The sequence below is a fragment of the Drosophila obscura genome, unplaced genomic scaffold, assembly GCF_018151105.1.
Source record: "Drosophila obscura isolate BZ-5 IFL unplaced genomic scaffold, ASM1815110v1 contig_186, whole genome shotgun sequence".
NCBI classification, from domain to species: domain Eukaryota; kingdom Metazoa; phylum Arthropoda; class Insecta; order Diptera; family Drosophilidae; genus Drosophila; species Drosophila obscura.
Window position 1 is genome coordinate 9138171 of NW_024542774.1, and position 22021 is coordinate 9160191.

General features: G+C 47.1%; 2 protein-coding genes across 4 annotated transcripts in view; one reads left to right on the plus strand and one right to left on the minus strand.

The window, feature by feature from the left end:
* Positions 1-22021, plus strand: part of LOC111076131 — a 70018-nt gene that overhangs the window by 28871 nt on the left and 19126 nt on the right. The gene's annotated exons all lie outside the window — the stretch shown is intronic.
* Positions 3258-4464, minus strand: LOC111080814 (odorant receptor 45a). The gene is made up of 2 exons (XM_022376647.2): positions 3382-4464; positions 3258-3311 (listed from the first exon to the last, which is right to left on the minus strand). Exons 1-2 carry the CDS (start codon positions 4462-4464, stop codon positions 3258-3260), a joined length of 1137 nt encoding a protein of 378 aa, XP_022232339.2.

Here is a 22021-nt window from a genome sequence, read left to right on the forward strand (position 1 = left end):
TATATGTGCATACGTACATCAAATTAAATATTACACATAATCATCTTAGGATTTTAGTGCACATTGATTTTATGGCAGGAAAACACACTCAACACTTTCGTAATATTTAATGGCTTTAATGGCATCAATTTAGTCGCGCGCTCTCCTGCCAAATGAATTATTGGTTAATTATGCATAAATGAATTGCAATTTGTGGTTGCCCACGGCAATAGCAAACATTCGTATTTGTGAAAATTATCTAGTAATTATTACTAGTGCCATTTATCACTGGCATATTGAGAGTCCCTTGCATTGATGGTTGCAGCGGTGGGGGTGGGGTTTAATTATTTACTTTGAATATTTGCCAGAATATAATTACGAATGCTTGAAATGTTTTGGCTGCTGAACCTCAACATTTAACTAATTAAAAGTTCTCGTAAAAAACTAAAACAGAATACGAATAAAATACTGAATTTTTCTCTCATTAGTATGCTGAATTTATTACTGAATTCCCTTTGAATTTTCCCACCATACATATGCATTTCTGCAATTAGTTTAAAGTTTGTCTGGAACTTTTTCAGGCACAAGTCGTTCTATGGAAATTTGAAGCGGGTCTTAAAAAATTTCTTGGTTTCGACTTTTAGAATATTCCAGCTGTATTCCAACTGATTTTTATCTTAGCAAAAACCCGATCAAAATGGCAGCAAATGAAGCCAAAGTCGATGCCACATCCTCTGTCGTCTGTCTTCTGTCCATAAGTATGCCATATAATTTGCATAAGTGCTTGTCATGCATGTGGCATCTCCATGGATGTGGCCGACTCAAGGGACAGTCGCGTCTGCGACTTTAGTAAGGGACTCTTCGTGGTCTGGAGACCACTGCATGCTGTGGTTCAAGTGGGTCACACGAAGTGCCATAAAAATGGGCTAGAACCAGGGACACACTCGTAAATCAGTGACTAGCGAGGGGGGCAGGGCAGAAGTACAGCTAACCAATAGAGTTAACAGTTTCGGGGTGTCGCGCGGAAGGGAGCGAAAACAAGTCAATTTGGAAGCTGGCCAAATCGCTGGCAATTATGTGGCGAAAACACAAAATACTCATTCGAAATGAGTAATATCCAAATCTGTTTGTTCCGTGTCACATCAATGCAATGTGGTTCCATGGAGCATGGAGCATGGACCACAGACCCTAATGCGCTCGCCAGTACGTTCGAAATGCATTTTTGGAGGCTTAGCTGGCACCCCCAATTAAAATGGATTCAAGTGCATAAGCCACACATGAGGGAGTTTAAAACTTAATGAGAGCTTTTTAATTAGCAGCATGCCAGATAGACAGACAGACAGACACCCGCCTGCCAAAGTTACGAGGGCTTTGGCTTAGTTTAATTCCTGTTTCCGGTTGCTGTTTTAGTGTAAGTCACGTTTCATTGTTTCCGTACATAGCCTGTGCGTGTGTGCCTGTGTGCCAGCGTATTAATTAATGCATTGAAATGTGTATTTAAGCATATTTTAAAAATTAATTAATGTAATTTCAATTAAAACTCATTTACTGCCAGGCAGCCTTCAACTCTCTCCCAGCTCTCAGCTTTAACCTTTTAAACAGCCACACAATTTTAATTAGAAAAGTTTGAGGCCAGACCACGCCTATACCGAAAAATATTCTACATAAACACACACACAGTGTAGGTCTCCTTCTGCTGTGAGCGGGACACTTTTCGTTGCCTACTTCTTGGGGCTGGGGGCCTCAGGTGGCAAACATCGTGACTGATTTGAATTTCAATTAGCAATTGCATAACTGTGTGCCAACTATCCACCTGCCCTGCAGCCGTATGTACCGACAAGATCTTTTTGTTTCGATTATCAAGCATACGCCCTGTGGGCCGCAGCGAATCGCTGACCAAACATTCCACCTGCAGAATGGTGAATGCAGGCAGCCAGCAACTGGAAAGCTGTCGGCATCTGCGGTGACCCCACAGACCGCCCACTGGCACGCCCACCTTTGCTGTTGATGGAATTATTGTGTGCTCAACGAACCGCAAACAAAATCTGTGCTGCCTGCCCCTGTTCCGCCCGATGTTGCCCTTGTTGCCGTTGCTGTCGTGTTTTTTTCTTCTTCCCATTTTTAATACACATAAAATGATGTTGCTTTGCCGTTGCTACCACTATTTTCAACTTGTGCGCACTTTTATCTCGGCCACAATTTGTGGCAATGTTGTTTGCTGGCAAGCTTTTGGGGGCAGGCAGGCGGGCAGATTAATGCTCGATATTCCGTTTACGCTGCAGGTGTATAATGGCACACCCGCTGGCTTTTTCAGTTATTAATCGTTGGTCATTTGTTTTTCAAACCACAGCCAAAGATGCTGCTGACCATAGAACGCCCCCCGCTCTCTACTCTCCTCTCTCCACTGCAGAGTAATAAATCAAATGACAGAGACAAAAATTAATTATGCCAACAAAAGCTGGGCCGCAATTTGTTATAGAAGTTAAGTTGCGACCCACCACCGACCCACCGACCCACCGACCGCACACAATTTGTCCTGTTGCGGACTCTGTTGCATGTGAAAATTTGAGAGTTGCAAAATGTAATAAAAGAAATTCCTGGTTGCCAGGCTCAGGCTGAGGCTCAGGCTATGAGCCAGCAGCTTCCAACTCCAACTGTAGCCGAATCTCGACAGTTCCTAACTGAACATTCCATGCCACAAGTCCAGGCAACATTCCCGGCCCCCAGCCCAGCCTGAAAAGCGCTGGAATGGGTCGCATTCCAAGGGACCAACAGCACCTGAGTAGGAGTCAGAGCACAGTACACTGGAGCTGGAGTTGGAGCTGCATTCAGAGTCGGTCTGCCTGTATCCATGTATCCCTGACTGAGCCAAAGGACTCCGGGGCTAATGGCTGGGAATGGTGCACATAGCTCAGGTTGCTATTTTTCAACAACTTGTTCACTGTCTGGATGTTGCTGCTGCTGTTGCATATTTCCAGTTAACAAATTCCGGCTTCAGCTCCACGGAATCCTCAGCCCCCGCTGCACATTCCCCGACTCCGAATACATGCATGAGCACGTTTTGTGTGATGCTCGTATGGAATTCGCTCATGAATTTCAATTTCCCCTGCTTGTTGCGGCATCCGTGTATGGCAAGTGGCAGGTGTGTCGTCAGTTCGGTTTATTTGGGGGTAGCACAGACTAAAGGACTTTCAGATTTCCACAAATTAGTGTCTCATTTTGTTTCGGGTGGGTGGGGAGTGCTTCTAAAGCTAAACGGAGAGTGCAGCGGCATCCTTTTAGCGCTCGAATGTCCGGAGCAGGGCCAGAAACGATCCCGTCGTTCTTGTTACCTGCCAAATGAATATTTAAAGCACACATTAAATCCAGCAACACCAATCAATCCAACTGATTGCAACCCACCCAAAGCAGCAGCGGCAGATCCACATCGAACATGTAGCCAAACACCTTGGCGGGCCTTTGGGCCCGCATCATCATCGTTTGCCAGAGGCGACGCCTGGCTGGTGGCATCTGCGACCAATCGCAGTCCGAGTAGACGGCCAGGGCCACGCCGGAGCTCTGCTGCTTGAGGTACTCCCCGCCGTAGCAGTAGGAGCTCAGCTGGATGAAGACCGTCAGCAGGAAGGTCGCGCGGAAGGGCACCTGGGAGCTCCAGCCGCTGCGGGTGAAGCGGAACGCCAACATGCACAGCTGCAGGTAGCTCAGCATGTACTGCACGAACACGATCTCCGCAAAGATGGCGCTCAGCTCTCCGGCCAGGTCCAGGGCCAAGCGATGACGTCGAATGCACTCCACCAGGTGGTCACCGGGCTGCTGCTTGTCCTGCAGTTGCAGTTCCAGTTCCAGCAGCTTGAACTGTGCCACCACGTTGTGGACCAGCCAGGAGAAGAGCGTGTCCGCCACTATGGCCAGCCACGCAGCGGAGGCCACGCCCAGCACGCCCCAGGCGTAGATGGGCCAGTAGAAGCGGGCCTGCCGCTCGTCCAGCCAGAAGTTGAACTCCATGGGCGTGGTCGGCCGGAAGACGCCGTCGGTTAGGTAGGCAATCAGGCCGTTCAGCATGGGGGCAACCGCAGAGGCAACAATCACCCCGTAGGCGGCATTCCTGAACGCCCGCGATACATACGTGTCCAATCGGTTCTCCTGCAGGATCCTCTCAAGCTGCTGCGGGTCGGCAGACGCCTCCCGGTTGAGGCCATGCAGGCGATGCACCAAAGCGCCGATGCGTCGCCGCTTCACGATGAAGGCCACGAACTTGAGGGTGGAGAGCGATCCCTGCATGAACACGGCCAGGTTGTCGGTGAGGCGGGTCAGATCGCTGAGATCCTGCAGGCCATAGACGACCATCGGCCAGTTGTGGGAGACCAGCGACAAGATGAGCAGCGCCGCCCACAGCGGATGCTTCATCTGCAGGCGCTGGGTGCTGGGCTCGAAGCCCACAATTTCCAGGGCACGACGCTGTATCGAGAAGTAGCTGACATCCATGACCGCAGGCAACTGAATCTGAGCAGCGAACTGGAGCTCAGTTTCCGTCAAGGAGCTGTATATATACGGCACAGAATGTGGGCAGCATTGGGTGTGGGGGCTGGAGACGGCTAAGTGGATGTCGTTGCCGCCCCTGAAATTGTGGCTGAAATATTTATGCTCTCCGTTAACAGGCTACGTGATACGGTTACCCTAACAGCAGGACAGACAGAAGGGGGAAAGGGCAGCAGGGGCCGGGAGTTAGCAGTGTTCGGTGGTCAGAGATCAGAGGTCACATGGTGGCGCCTGCAATGGGCGTGGCGTTGTTTTGATTGGAATTTCCAATTTCACACAATAATAGTTTGTTGATTTGTGGGCCCGGGTCCGGGCCCGGTCATGTCGTTTGTCCACCGTAAATATCGTATTATCAAATAAATACCAGTGCTCAAATATGCAGGAGGGCGAGTAGGGTGTAGACCTGCCCCAGGGGGGGCTTTTGCTATTTGCTTATGCACGGCAGATGTTTTTTTAATTAACATTTCGAAAATGCATGACCGCCCAGCCCCTTTGGCACACGGGCATTCGATTTGGATATGTTAAACCTGCCAGAGGGGCTATCTGCTATCTAGCAATAAGCATAAATCAATACTATGCTATGATACGCTATGATACGCGGCAAATATCCTGTGAACGGATTAGAAACCGTAAATATTTATTTTGTGGCTCGCTTCCGGTTTCAATTTGCATATTTTCACCACTCTCGGATGCGATAAGCCCACTAAAAAGTGTATTCAATTGCAATTAAATGTTGTGTACTCTTTTCACCAGCCACAGCCACGGAAAGCGGTGCCAGAAAAACGGCCAGTTCCAAGTGCCATTCCCCCACCACTCTGCAAGCCCACTTCGTAGTCCTTTTATTCGCGGGTAATTCAATTATGGGCTTATCCTCTTGGGCGTCGGGTGTTCGCGTGAAATCAACAAGTAAATCGAGTTTCGAATATCCCCCGCTTGCCAAATTCCTCGGCCAAATTGAGTGAATTTTCCGTTTACCAAAGGGATCGTATTCCTTCCATCCCCTCTTCTTCTTTGGTTATTTTTGGCATTCTTTGTGTTTTGTTTTGTGGGCAGCCGCTTAATGTCACCTCAAATGGGTCTCAATTAATCTCGAGGACCCGGGATTTGCCTCGTTTTTCAGCGTACCTTCATTTGCATGATGTTGCTGGGTCCTGTGACAGCTTTGCTGATTTTTATGATTCACTGGAATTGATGGAGTGGCAGCAGCGGTCGTGGCAGGTCAAACGCTGCAGGCGCTTTGCGGCAGACAAAGTTATGCAACATTATTTAGAGCAAGACAACCGCAGGGCACTTCAGAGACAGCGACAGAGAGAGAAGCAGAAAGCGTATCAGAGGGGAAAGGGGCAAATGTAGTATACAATTTATTAACTTGTTGTATTTGCACATCCAATTTCATTCAGCTTAAAGTCTGTCCTGTCCCGTGCTGCAGTTGGCGGCGGTTCCCATGTGTGTGTAGGTTGTAGGTTGGCGGCACTGGCATATAAAATTGATATTTTATTCAAAATATTTACCCAAAAGCCACAAAGCCAAAGGCTGGCGTAGAGGGCGTAGAGGGCGTAGGGCCACCCACCCACACAGCAGCTGCTCTTCGATAATTTTGACTGTGGTCGGCGGAGTGGAGTGCGTACGGCGGACATTGGTGGCAGCCTCTGCAGCCCCTCTGCTTTTGGTATGTTAAGCTTCTCACTCACCTAACCACAATCTCTCGCTCTCTCGCTCTCTCTCTCCCACCCTCTTCCTCCATTCCTCTTTTTATCTTCGTCTGTTCCCCCGCCGCGGAGGTTTGCAAGTCGTTTTGGGGCTTTGTTTATTTCATTGCTGATACTTTTGCTGCCACAACGGCCGCCACCCGCTCCCGCTCCCATTCCCATTCTTTATCTCTGGATTCAGCGGGGGGACGGAACGGAGTGCCGGTGTGCGTGTGCCACAGCTCTTTTGTGAGTCACCCTTTTTTTTGTGACATTTTTGTTTGTGCCGTAAAAAAACATCTTCCGAATGGAGTGGCATGCCAGGCTTAACCAGCTTCCCATTTTCCCCCGCTTTAAGGAACTACCAACATATTTCACATGATGTTGCCTCATTTGTTGCCAGGCAGACAACAGGGTATTGAGCGCGGGTATACAGGACAGAGGCAATCCACTTCCATTGCGGACAAAGGGTACTCCACGGCTGGGCATTTGTGTGTCGTCTAAGCGCTGGCAATTTGTTGGCCATTTTACGGGACCAGAAGAGACACAGCAGTGGCGCTGCAGCCATAGAGGCAGGGCAGATAGTAAGACATTTACTTCGTGTTCCACATGAGCAGTACGGAAATTCAATGAAGCTGGCAGCCAGCCGCAGGGAATGCAAAACACTCCTCTGCTCGCTCCTTTCACCTGTCTGAGATGGGGTGAGGGTGTGGTATAGAAAAAGAGCATCATTCAATAAAAAATTAATAGGAAAACATTCAATGAGCGTGGCACAAAGGCGCCAACGGGGCGAACCCCGGCAGCAGTTAGCCTCCAATCGGAGTGTGTGCTCGACTGCAGGCCCTTCATTCTGATGAACCATTCCACGGAGATACGGGGGATCGGATCCCCCGCCCGACATTCCCTTCAACCATCCACCTGCTGTCTGCTGGCTGCTGTCTGTTGGCTGCTGTCTGTTGGCTGCTGTCTGTGTGCTCGGAAATCAGAGGTAATGTGGTTTTACGAGCACTGAGAGACAGGTATCGGCAGCCCCACTCCCTCTGCTCCACTGATAGCTGCAGACCCAAGTTGGTCGTGTGCCTGGCCGCCGCATACAAAGGCGTACAAAGCATGCTAATAAAAACATATACTATGGCATGTCCATGTCCTGTAGCATGTCCCCCCCCCAAGCATTTCTCTTTCTGTCTCTTTCTGCATGTGTATGTGTTCGTGTGTAGGTGTGTGTGTGTTATGTAAGCGGATGTGCAACACTTTTTTTTGTACGTATTCCTGGAAGCCCCTGCCAGCCCAGCAGCCAGGCAGCCAGCCAGCCAGCCAGCCGTTGATTATACTAAACTTGTTTACTTATGCTGCTCGTGTATACTACACACACACACACACACACACACATAGTTATATGCTGCACACGAGCGTAGTAACTGTGTGTGTGTGTGTGTGTGTATATCTGACAAACAAAAAGTGCAAACTATAGCATAACCCAGACTCTCGTCTGCCTGTATAAATTTCGACTTATCCACGCGAAAGCGCTAAGCAGCAGCAGCAGCAGCTACCAGAGGGGGGGAGGCAGGGTAAACATGGGGCCAGGAGAGTGATGCTGGGCTACGATGTGTGGGCTACGCTCTGTGGATGCAGCATGTGGCACAGTGTGATGAATGGTGCCAGAAAATTTGATGATACGCGATTAACATAATGATTTGCATGTGCCTTAAAGATCTTGTAAATTGTCAGAAATACAAAAAGAAACCTCAGCGAGGATGCGGGAAACCATGAACACAGCTAAAGGCTGTAGCGGAGGGGATACCTCTGCCTCTAGTAATATAGATATTTAAGATTTAATCAGCATGCATGGCTAATCTTAAGTACTGCATCCCCCCGTTACATAATATCGGCTTAATGAAATTAAATAAATTAAATAAATAGAATAAATGGGGAATCATTGATTTTTAATGTAGCTTTCATAGATAGCCGAAATTCTGACTGATCCAACTAAATGAAAATGTGGCTAAAATGCTTAAATCACTTTTGAGAATTATAGTTCGCCTAGTTTTCAATATTCTTTGATCCTTTTAGACAAATAATCATTAAATATAAATACGAAATTGATTGTGCTGCATGCCAGCCAATAAAATTGAATATTCTTGCAGCCCCAAGGGAATTTAATGCCAAAAAACATGCTCTTAAAAATCTCGACAATTTTTGCTGTGCATTAAATACCTGTGTACAGGTTACATACCTGTGTGTAAGGCAAGGGACCGTCCGACACGATCTCCAGGGAACCAGTTTTGATATTTTATAAAATTCGTTTGAAGGTTTTTGTGCACCGCACCGCTCCTGCCACGTGGCCCACCCCCCAGCAATACTCACATTTCTTTTGTTAAAATTTTCATCTATAGAATTTCATGCATGAACAGACAGAGGAGAAGATGTAGAGAGGAAAACCTGTGCACACACTTTGCTGGAGCCGAAATTAATTTCCACCAGAGCAAGTATGAAAAGTCCAAGCAGCAGTCACTAGAATCTTACCCATACGAGGCGTACATAAGTACATATGTATGTATGATGTATGTACTTACAGAGCGCACGGATACGGATGCATTGATGGTCGATTGCCACCAAAGGAAAACGAGGGAAGGTGCGGGGCGTGTGGCCATAAATAAATAACGTAAAAATCGAGCATACAGCAGAGGTATTCAACTGTGGCAGCAACAGAAGTAGAACTTCAGAAATGCACACACACACAGTGGGAGAGAGGGGAATGCGGGTAAAAGTTGCAATTGAATAACTGAAAACTTCGCAGACGAAATCCAGCAGAATTGATTGCTTATTTGCTTAAAGCTTTTCCCCAATAGCGGGACAAATCTCCGTGGGTTGGATATACACACTCGTACTCGCAGCCCCCAACGTATAAGTATGCACAAATACTCGCATGTGGTAATTGACTATGCACGAATGCAGCCTGCCACAGAAGAGAGAGAGACAGAGACGGGGGCAGAAAGACACAGAGGGAAGGAGAGAGCCAACCACACAAAAGGGGAGACTTCCTCCGCTTAAGCCCGACGGACGAACAATGAGCTAATTTTAAGCTAATATTTATGCAGCAATTAAAACGGTTCAGCTGAGTTGAGTTCGAGCTTGAATCAGAACGAGGACGAGGACGAGAACGGGGACGAGGACGAGCACGATGACGACATCCTGCCACGCCCCATACCGCCAGTGCCACACAGAATCCAGCCACTACAATTGCCTGAGCAAACGAGTTCGTGGCGGAGCAATCCTTGAATCCTGAGCTATAAATGGATGATGAATGAATGCAAACTGCAGCAAAGTTGAGTAATAGAGTGCCTGTCCTGCCCCCATCCCCCCAATCCTCAGACGATGCTCTAAGCTGCACCAAATCTATGCCACATTATGAATAATATTTGACAAATATCTAGAGTTCTTGTGGAAGAACTTTGGCGCACTCGAGGGGATAGACTGAAAAGTTGGACCGTAACGTAAGCCCATCACACGGCTCTCTGGCCAGCAGGGGCTAGGCAGGGGCGGATCAGCCAGAGCAATAGGAAAAGCAACATCGACTCTGAGGCGTGGGCGGGGGGGGCGGTGGAAGCCAAGTCACATCTTCGAGCCAATAATGCGCCCTCATCTGGGGCATGTGGCATGTGAAGTGTCAGATGTCTCTGACTTTTGCCTTTGACTTGGCCAAGCACTTTTATCAGCTCAAACAGACACACACACCCACACACACACCCACACACACACCACACATACACACTCACACCCTCTGACGTCCTCCCACTCATCTGCCTAATTGAATTCCTTAACGCTTTCCGTTATCCTCCTTCCCCGACACCCCACCAGCCCCCTGCCCGGACTGACCCCATCTCATGTTGTTCAAGGAAATCTCAGCGAGAGTTTCCTTTTTCCGTTTTGAGTGCCAGTGGCATGTTCGACATGGTGGTGGGGCACCCTGCTGGCAGCCACTTTTGCACGCCTGTCAGCCAAGACCTCTTTCCTCTACCCTTCTGCCATTATCCGCCCCCTTCACCCTGTCAAACTGTGCGCCTAAGTATGCCCGATGTCCCTTGTCCCTTGTCCATGTCCTCGCCCGCATGCCTGAATGCCAATTCTATGTGTCGTTTTTAATAACTGTGTCAATCGCTGCTCTCCCTAAACCTTCTCTCCCTCTCCCTCTCTCTCTGTGTGCTGGTGGCAGCTTAGAGGCTGGCCAAAAAGCCCATTACGGGGCGTCAAAGGGAATGCAATGGTTTGGGGCAATTAGTTGGCCATGGATTGGCCACTGACTGGCCAGCCATTCAATGGGCTCTTTGCACGCCGCATCCGTTCCGTTGCATTAATTAATCGGAATGTCCGCACTTGTCAATACACTCACTAATTGGCCCCATCGACTTGTGGTCTCTCCCTCTGCTGCTGCTGCCGCTGCTGCATTCTCTGCGGTCCCCCCCTGTGGCCGCTGGTCTCTGGCTCATTAATAATCAATGTTTTGTGTGTAATAATTGGCCAGATGCCGCAGGGTGTGTGTGTGTGTGAGTGTGTAATTGGGGTTACTGGAAGTTGGAACCTAAAACAAGTTAAGCGCTCGCCTGCGTGCACGAGGATATCCAACTGTCTTCCCTTTAATTGATTTCCATAAACTCTTCTCGGCCGCATTGGCAGGGCTTTTACTCTCATGACTTGGCTTAAACGCTTATCAAATGCCTGCCTGCGGACAGCCCACAACTTGCCCCACTACACACACACTGTCTGCCTGCAAACTGTTTTTCTCATTATCATGCCTCGATGGCTGACTGGATGGCTGACTGGCTGACAGGCGCGTTATTTGATGTTTTATTCAAGGCCTTTGATCTTTTATGCGCTCTATCTAGGCCAAAAACGGACAAAAAAATGTCTACAGAGAGAGGGAATAAAAATATGCGTTGACAATGGAACCAACAAAAAATTAAAAAAAAAAAAAGAGGAGAGAGGAGGGAGGAGAGCAGAGCAGAGTATGCGACCGACCTTGATGCCAACGATTATGATGATGACAACAGCAACAATGGCGCGGGGCAGGCAGCACAACCAACAATGGATGCACTAATCCTTAATAATGGCGACTAATCTACCAGGCGAAAGTTGATTAAACAAAACTGATTATAGAGGACAACAACAGAAGCAGCAGCAGCAGCAGCAGCAGCAGTTTCATTAGCTTTAGGTTTAGTTGATGCTTCAGATACAGATACAGCGACAGGGACAGGAACAGGAACAAGCAGCAACAGCGACAGCTGGCAAGGACTCTAGGCTGGCATGTCAACTGCAGGCTAACGCTTCGTATGCGTAATGTCAGCAGCATCCACCTTGTTTGATGTCGTCGCTCAGATACTGAAGGAGGTGTGGCATGGTGGGAGGGGGTGAGGGCATGTCCCTTACTGCAGCGCCATGCTCAGCGTTTTTCTTTTCGAACAGTTTCGCCCCCGGGGCCAAGTGCAGGCATAATTAACATAAGCGCGCAAGCGAGAGTATTTCTCTTTCACTCAATGCCCGCCCTCCTCGTCGCTCCATGAGTGTGTGCTTGAAAGCTTTTACCCAACACACACACACACACACACACACACACAGACGATTCAGTAGCAGTAGCCAACAAAAAAAGAGGGTAGCAGCAAAACAAAGATAACTGTCAAAAAGCGCCTGAGTTGGGGGCCATCAACATTTTTCAAGTGCAAAAGTTGTTCGCCTTTTTTTCGACAGCCATCAATATGCCACACAGGGACATGGGGGGAAGGGTGAGGGCGAAGCAGAGGGAGCAGGAAGCAGGAAAGTGCCAACTGCTTTTTGTGCAGCAATGCGATTAAAATGGCGGCCCTCAGCAAACAAAAACACAAAATAAACTATCTACATATATTTGTATGTTTGTATTTGTGTACATATATATATACATATATGTATATGCATACAAAATAAACTGGCACAATGTCCTCAAATGGGTTTTGGGTTGTTGCAGAGGCTGTGGCTGTCGGTGGGGGTGCGGATGAGGGGTAAGGTGCGGGGCAGGCAGTCCATTTCCTTGACCGAAACGCAGCCGAAAGCCAACGTTATCCACAGTCCTTATTATTTACACCCGCCATTGTACAAGTGTGCGTTGTATCTGTGTGTGCCTGTTCATGCACAAGAAAAAGAAACTGCAGCTGCATCTGTGTGTGTCTGACGATAATCATGACGTCAGCTGGTTCTTATCGGAGCGACAAACAAAAAGTCGACAAAGTAGAACACGTCTAAGGACAACCAATCTTCCTTCGTGGCTTGGTGCTGCCAAGCAGTGCAAACTCGAACTTGAGTCGAGTGCAAATTTATACAAATTTGCAGCGAAAATGAGTGTGAGCAGGCGACAGGAAGAACAAAGTGTTTGAAGAGGCAGGCAGCATAATTCGGATATGCAGATATGCGGGAACAGGAAATATCTGAATGATATTCAGAGTCACTTCAGATGGATTGGAGAGAAAAACGAAAGCAACCCATCGAGCCATCGAGCCATCGACTCTCCCCTAGCCGCTACAGACCCACCTTCGTTGCTCCTTCAAACTGTATCCAAAATAAAACTTGGCTAAAGAATGCAGCAAGAGGCAAAGCAAAGGAGAAAGAGTATGCAAATAAGTGAAACTTTCGCGGTATGAATTGCAGACTGAGGCGCAGTTGCAGCTAGCAAACAATCAACTTCGGTTAAGCCTTTGTTTTTTTTTTTGGTTCGTTCCCGTGCCTTTTGTTGCGTTTGTTGAAACAACAACAGAGCGCGAGATGCGCGCAGGAAATTGAGTGTGCAACATCCGGGGGCCAGCCTCAGCCGCAGCCTGAACTTTTCCTACTTATGCACACACACACACAGACAGAGCACGTGGTGCAAGGGATTTATTTTCTTTCCGCTGTGTGGTTGCTGCTGGCCAGCAGGTGGATTGACTTGGCATGACCTTGGCAGGTAGCATGCGGCATGCGGCTTGCGGCATGGCGAATGGGGAATGGGGCAGGGATCATCTTCAATCAGCTACCCACTTGGACAGCCACTTTTGCCACACTTGAACCTTTTGTTTATGCAAATCAAAAACTGTTGCCCATGGCCCACTTCTTGGTATCTTCCCTTCCCTTCCCATTGTATTTTTCTCTCTTTCTTTGCATTTCATTGTCAGTTTTTGCCTTGGCTTGCTTCCGCCTTCGCGAGTTATTTGCATCAAACATTTTTCTCTTCAGCTTTGGCGCTACTTTGCCTTTTCTTTTCCCCACATTTTTCGCCATCAGCTTACGCGCTGCTTTTGCCTCATTTTTTCAACATTTTCGGCCAACATTTGCTGCTGCTGTTGCTGCGGCTGCTTCAAGGCGAGGGCCCAATTTGCTCTTGCAGCTGCTCTTAATAGCTGCTAGCTTGTGTGTGTGTGTGTGTGTGTGTGTGTGTGTGGGTGGGAAGCAATTAAGCCTTTGTTTCTGAGAAAAGGAAAAGAAAAAGAACTCTCCCTGTCTCTCTCGCTCTTTCTGCTACCTCCATTGTAGTTTTTAATGTTTTACGCGGACTCGACCAGGCCAAGACTCAACTGACAGGCAAAAGACACACAGAACATGGACTGCAAGCGGACACGGACAGGACAGGACAATGCGTCAGTCAAGTTGTTTTTTTAATTAACCAGCAAAGAGAGAGGGAGGAAGAGGGGAACTGCAGAGGAGGCGGCTGAACTTTTCAGCTTATTTACGGCCATTGTCTGTTTGAGCATGCAATATTTGTGCTCAAAGTCTCAGCATCGCCAGGACAAGCAATTTAAGTCAAACAATAAGAACTCGAGTCAGGAAAGTCAGTCAGCTAAAGTTGCGCTCATCTTTCGTGCTCTCCATGCCACCCGCTCCGCCCAGCCTTTGAAACTGCTTAACTCAATAAGAGTTGTACAAATACGAGCACAAGAGGACTGTACTACATGCCATGCCAACTTCAAACGGAAAGTTTGTGCTTCCCTCCTCCCCCCCCACCATTTTGTCCGTTGTAATCGGAGCTGCTGCGAAAACTTTTTTTTGCTGCTACAGTGAAACGAAGGAGACGAAACAGGGTAACAGGGGCAACGAAAAAAGCTAATAAAATAATTTTTAATATGCATAAATCGCTCCCTCGACTGAGCTTCAAAGGCGGACACCGACATGACACCGGATGTAGCTCACACATCCTGCTCACTGAGCATGATCTGAACCAATGTATCCCGGACAAACCGCTCGTCAAGCATCGCTGGCATCCATCCGGCGGAAAACTGGCAAAGTCGGAGTGCCGCTGACAGCGCAGTGAGCTGAGCGGATGATGATGATGGAATATAGTGAGCCAAGTGAAACCTTCTGGGAACCTTTGTCCATCAGCTCAGTCACTCAGCCACATCCTAGACTTGCGGTCAGCTCCAGGAGAATTGACATCGTCAAAGCCACCGTCATTGACATTCGCATCAAGCTGGATATTTCCGCAATCGAAACAATGTTATAGCCATCGCACTGGCAATGACAGGCCATCCCACCATGAGCTGCTGCTGCTGAAAATAGAATTCCCCAGCAGCAGCAGAAGTCTGTCATCGCAATGGCCTGACAGCCTCCGTTTGGCACTTCATCCTTCAATCTACTTAAGCGCCACCGCACTCGTTCGCGGGCGAAAATAGAATATGCACCCGCGACCCACGGGCTGTGCATCAACAACACCTCCAACATGCGGTGACACCAGACTGTCGGGGCAACCGGGCACAATCTGTGTGCCCCTGCAGCCAAATTGCGTATACTCGTATCGTACATGCCACGTGGCCCAGCAGGACGCTTATTTGCTGAAATTAGCCAGGTGCACTTGTACCCCGACAGCAGCCAGCAGGGGTGTCAACAGGTTTGCCAAGACAATCGATTACCATAATTAACAAAGCTATACATACATATATAGTACGTATGTATGTATGATTTGCAGAGAAGGTTCATCAAAACTGACTAGACTTTTTCTATATGTTTTAAGTGAGTTTTAGCGAGCTCGATTTCTGTTCTCCCCCCCGACCCCCCACGGTTAAAGCTCAACAGTACTCCGATTTGCGACACCAACACTTAAAAACAGATTCAAGACCCTCCTCAGACCTATTCCGCCCGACCGCCACCGACCTTCGTTGCGCACCATTGACGTGGCCTAAACGTGCCAAAAGTTATGCTACATGGCCTTATGTCATTTGCATATTCCGGCCGCCGCCATTTTATACACACACCAACAAACACACAAACACACACACACACTGGAGCCACGCCCACGCTTATCCCTTTTTTCTTGTTGGCAGAGAGGGGCTGCAGGATTTTATTTCATTGTTCACATTGTGCACAAGCAAATATTGAAATTAGAATACAAATTAAAAAGCTTTTAATGTAAACAGGCAAAAGGTTTCGGCTCAGCTGGCTAACGGTCCTGTGGCTCGGGCCTGGTTAGCGGGGCTCTGGGCCAAAGTTATCGTCTGGCTTTGGGTTCATGGGTTGCCATCGCTGTTTTTGCTACTGCTATTTGCTGTTGCTGTTGCCGATGTTGCTGTTGGGCACAAGTGCCACGCCCACTTCGCTGCCACAGGGCCCAAACGCGAATGGTGCTTGTTGACTTTGGCCTTGGCGCCGCATTTGTGTGGCAGCCGATGGTGGAATGGAATGGAGCGAGCGGGTAGGCATATGAAATAGTCGCACACAGAGCTTCGAATTTATTTCGCATTTTATTTTCCAATTTTGATTTGTGAATTGTCGGTTGGTATAACGTAAATTATAGGGGGGGAAAACCAAACGAAATTCTAAATTAGAGCAAATTAAATTGTAAATAAATTAAAGTGGCAAATCGATGTGGAATTTATGTGCATAAAACAGCGCAACAGATAAGCCATTGACATCTGAGATCTGAGTGCCTGCAGTGCTGGGCAGTGGAACCTATCGAAAACATTATTTATTCGTCGAATAAATATATTTTTTTTCTGTTAACTTACATGGCCACTGAATAGCATTTTGGAGCTGGCATCAATGTCGATGTTATGCTTTAATTTTGAATTTCTGACCCCATCTTTCCCCCCATACAGGATGTTTGTAGGTATGTCCCTCTATTGGAATTATTTTTTACTGCTCGGCCGAAAGGCGAACGGCAATACGAAGAGAGGCTGGCAGGCTGGCAGGCTGGCTGGCTGGTCTGCCTCCAGACCGACTGAATAAACAAGGGAAACCAAACAAACAAAAAAACAATTTTACATTTCAGTTTGCACACAGCGGATGGTGTGCGGCAGGGGCAGGGGCAAGGGCATTAGGGGCTGGAGCGGCAGCAACAAAAAAAGACACAAAAGTATTGACCTGCTTTGGTACATGTGTACATATATGTATGCATGTGTATGCGGCTAAATACCATGTATAAGTATGTGGGGGGGAGTTCAGTGTGCTCAGTGTGTGTGGGTGTGTGCTCTCTTTCGATGTGTCCAATATTTTGACAATCCTCAGTGCGACAGATGGGAATGGCCCTACACGCTGCTGATGGCCCGAAGTGCTGTGCGGGTCCTTTTTGCTGCGGCCATTGCAAAAGAAGTAGTGAAAGAGGTAAAGGGGCAGAAAGTGGGGGAGAGCGGGAAGAGGGAAGAGTTGGGTTAGATAAAGAGAGATGGAATGCCAGCTGCTGGTTTCGCATTTCGATTGCGTGTGTTTTATCTATTCCTGCAGTAATTTTTTCCGCATTTTCCTCTCTTGCCGCCCAGTGGGAGGTACACCCACGCTTTCCCTCTCTTACCCTCCGCTTTCTGTAATTACGACAGCATAAATAATCCATCAGCATCAGGGCATAAGAGCGGGATAATGGATATCGTTGCGTGTTTTTGTTTGTTATTCTTCCGAGCCACCGAACAGCCCAACGACCACTCCACCCCCGGGTGCACACGAAAACAGTTGCATAATTGAATATTAATTATTCAGAAAATTATTAAATTGCAAACGGCAGAGAGGAGGCTTAATGAGGACAGCATGTGCTTATCCTCGGCGCCCCAGGAGGTCATAAATCAAGAGGCACTGAAGCAATGCCTCTCAATTGTGAGCCACCACCCCTCCCACCCTGCTCCAAAGCAGGCGGCCCTTCAATTGGAATCTGTTTGAAAGAAGATGTTGCACATTGATTGATTAATCCAATCAAATGCGCTGATGGACGGATGGACTGATGGATTCAACGTAGAAATCTTCATTTGGTTGATGGTGCTCCCGTACCACCTACTGCTGTCCATCCTTCAGCTTCTGCTGCTGTCCAACCTCCTGCTCCTCCTGTTTCAGGCACTCTTGCCCAGACGGTGGATCGTATTCACTTCACCGGATTGCCCAAACAGCAACTATGCAAACAACATGCGGGCGAGGCAGAGAGTGGGAAGCGGGGCTGGGCATAGAATTCTCTTGCTGATTAGAGTAATGCACTGCGGGGATACAAAAAAAAGGCGAGCACAAGTACGATTATTCCGACTGTGGATGCAATGGCAGAGTATAATATGTACAGCAGCGTGTACACACATGCAGAGGTAGCATTAAGCATGTTGTTGGAAATTGTATCAAGCATTAACGGCAAAAGTCAATTCCGCGGAGAAGCGAAGCGACACCAAACGAAACTGAAAAGCAACTCTCGCAGCTGTCAATGTGTCAGCAGAAGCGAAAACAGAAACAAAACAAAAGCAACAGAAGCCAGAGCAAAAGCAAAGGCAAAAGCATCGGAGTGAACACAGAGTAGGTAGGCAAAAATCAGGTGTCTGCAAGGGCAGAGTGAGAGAGAGGTGGGTAGGTAGGTAGGTAGGTACGTACACACATGTCTTTAATTTAAACTTGCACTCAGACAGAGAGCAAGAGAGCGAGAAAAAAAGAGAGTGTCAGAGCAGCAGAAAAAGAGTAGCAGCAGCAGCAGCAGCGGCAGCGGCAGCAGCAGAGGTTCGGTTCAGACAGCAAGGCAGCGTCAATATCAATAAGCATAACGGTAAATGAAACTGTGGGGAGTGACAAAAAGTGAAATATGCCAGGCAACGGAATTGATGCAAATGGAAAATGTCCACTATTCGCGCGTGCAGCATAACGGTGAGGAATATGAACAGTGGCAGTGCAAAGGAAATAGGGATATCAGGCAGCGAGCGGAAACAAGGGGGAGCGAACAAGAGAGATACCCAGGGAGAGGGAGAGGGACACAGCAAGAGGGAGATACATGTGCGGTCGCATGTTTATTTATTCATTACAAGTAATTTTCCAAGCTCCCCTAGCTACCTCTCTATATGCCCGCATGCCCGCTCTCCCTACTACACTTTCACACTCTTACTCCCCCTCATTCCTACACTCTGTTGTCCTAGACTCACAGAATAATATAATATTTTTTACAAATTTATATTCATTCCATTTGCCAATGTGAATTTTTAAAACAAACTTTTCACAAACACACAAGCACACTCGCAAACAGGAGTGGAATATAGTGGCTGCAGAGAAAGAAGGGGAGAGAACTGTAGCATGTAGCCAGGGGTAATTACGCAAAGAGCATGAGAGCTGCTTTCAGTGTAGCCAGGTGCAGATGCTTCAGCCCTGGAGCAGAAAATAAAGGATAAAAGTCTTAAGCTGCTTGACTTTTCGCAAATATTACTATATAGTGTAACCACTGCTACTTGAGGGTTTATATATGGATAAAGCACCCAAATGCATGTGTACATACATATAAAGTGCGGTTAAATCAGTGCGGAGCAGGCACAGAAAATTCCAAGTTTCAGTATTTACTTTTAAATTGCATACAAAATTCTTGTATCATTATTAAATTGGAAAATGTACTGTTTTGGGGATACATTGTGTATATATTGAGATAGCTTTTATCCAAATAGTAATTCTAATCGATTTTCTGGCTTTAGAAAATATTCCTTTTCATTCATGCTCTTTAATCTTCCGACACTAGAGTGCCATTGCGCATTACTTATATCGAAAGCCTCTTAAGCCAATTGGATTTATTGCTGTAAGATGCATTGATGCAATTGAAGGGCACTTGCACCTCCGACTCACAAAAGGGAACAACCGAAGCCAACCTGAATGCATTACTGGCTGAGATGGGTCCAAGGTTGCTAAGATATACATGTCCGTAAATTGTCAGCATTGAAAAGCAATCAAAACTGCAGTACTCAGCCCATAGGCAGGTTATTCATAGATGCAACAGTTCTCCTCCTGCCTTTTGGTGCTGCGACACGGCCAGTTAGGGAACCGAACACATGGCTCTTATCAATGGGAGGTGGGGCGCTTTATGGGCTGTAGTGCTGGGCTTCACGTCTCCTCTATTGCATGGCAATATGGTGCTCTGATTTAAAATGGAACCCAGCGTCTGTTTTCTGCATAAATTGAGAGTGGCACGCAGGCATAATCATACGCTTTGTGTGCCCAAGCGTAACCAGGTTGCAGGCCGTTCTGTTGAGTGGGCGGAGGGCACAGGGGTGCTGATCTATGTAGCAGTACCCACAAATTGTACTGAAAAATAAGTTGGGAATGTTTTGTGCTATTGGCATTGACGTCAACGAAACAGAAAATGCGGACTGGGCTGGACTGTTCTCTGAAATGGAAAATAATTCAGATTGCTTCGTGATAATAATGCAATTTATTGCAATCTCCGTTGCCCACTTCAATTTAGAATGTCTGTCGATGGCAATATTAATTTGCATTTGGCAAACAGAATTTCCTTTGCAATTATTGCGAAATGTTTTTGGGCCACAAATACAAACGGAATGATTAATTTTCTTTACCCTATCGCTTATCCCTTTTCATGGAGACTTTGTGGAAATGTAATGGTGCTGCACAGGCACATGACCAGACATTTTTGGTTGGTTTTCCCATCAACATCATTATCATCAGCAAATAAGTTGCTGCCCCTTGCGGTCAATCCCTCTGGCTCAAGCTCTCTCACAAATTGAATGTAAACAGCTCCTGTGCGTGCAACGGATCCCCTGGCCCACACATACAGCCACACAAACTCATCCACATATCGAGGAATACATGAATTTTCTAATTTTCGACCTGCAGCAGCAGACTGCCACCGTACAGCTCCATCACCAGCACCAGCCACAGTCTGAGACCACACTCATCTGGACTCCTCTGCGGCCAGGCTGTGGCACTCCACATTGTGGCAGGCCCATTAATATGCTGCCACATACCAAAGTGAAGTGAAGTGAAGTGAAAGAGAGGAGAAGAGAAGAGAAGAGGAGAGGCACTTCACACACAGATTGACAACTGTGCTAATTTTGTACTCAAATGTAATTTGAGCACAAATTACATTTCCCACTCTCGGCGCTGAGATTGGATGACGATGGAGTAGTCTGTGTTGTTGGCGGTGTTGAGTGGAGCCGAGAGAAGGATTACAATTGTATTACCAATTCTAATTTGTTTCCCCCTCCCCACAACTGTTGCCAATTATAATGTAGATGAGGGACAAATGTTGAGTGATGAATGACGTTTGCCACATCGTCAGTCAGAGAACCAATTGAGATGCCTGCACATGATGTCCATTCGCAGGAGTCGTTGAACCCGTGGCGCATTTTTCTTGTTTCTACGTCGAGTCACATTTACTGAGAATTTTACAAGGCTGCTCGAAAGCCATGCCACATCCCCATTGCACATGGAACAAAGTAGCATATAATTGTAGAGTTTTGGTAATAATCAAATGACAAAAGGGCAACCAACAGAGTATCCAATTAGTTACTATACATAAATGGCTTAGACTTTGACGCTGAATCGTCTTACATGAAACTATCCAATCAGCTACTTTGAGTCACTCGAGTGCAAACAAAATACCATAAAAGGAATTATTCTGATTTTCATAGAAATTCCAAATAATATAATATTTCACTTTGTGCCAGCAGCTCTGATTTCTCGGAAAATTGTTGATTTTTCCCAGCTATTTCAATGGACGTACATGCATACATATATACACACACAGATACACACAGATACATTTGTCCTTCCCTTGAGCGGCGCTAATCCCTTTTAGTTGGGGAATATAACTGAAAAGGAGCTACATATATGTATATGTATACTGGTATGTATGTCTGAAACATAATCAGCTTACAAATGCAATAGCAGAAAAATGGCAAAATAACTCAAATCTCTATCAGAAATGTGCAAAAATAAAACGTAGCATGTATGGCACTTTTTCGACATTCCCTGTAGTGGGGTAAACCAATTAATATATGCTGTATATACACATTATGCACATACTCTGTGTATAGTTCAATGTGTAGTGATGTCCGCTTACCTTTCTAGTGCCTCCAATCCACTCCACATGTCAGCGTATCTGTAGTAGTAGTAATCGGTATCTCCGCCGTCGTAACACGCCCCCCTGCTGGGGCTGGCTTTTGCTAGCCTTCTTTTCAGGAGATTCATATGATTTATGCGATTTCCGTGCGGTGGCATTTCTATGCAGCTGTCGCTGACAAACTGCAAGCAGACCAACCGGCATGGAAGGAGGCAGCAGGGAGCAGGCAGCAGGGAGCATGGTTCCGGTGGCTTCTGGTGGGTCCAGGTGAGATGTGATAGCAACAAATGAACATGCCCCATATGATGGAGCACTTGAACGGCACTGACGACACTTGAAATTGTTTTGCGTGCTGGAAACAGCAGAAGACATTCGTCACAAGAGGTGGGCGGATACGAGATGCAGAGAGAGAGAGAGAGGGCGAGAGAGATACGACAGAAAGAACAACTTCTGAGGACATTCATCACGTCATTCGTGTCAAGCATCAGTGTCAGCATTTAGAATGTGCTTACTTCAAGTACGGGGGATATGTATCGCA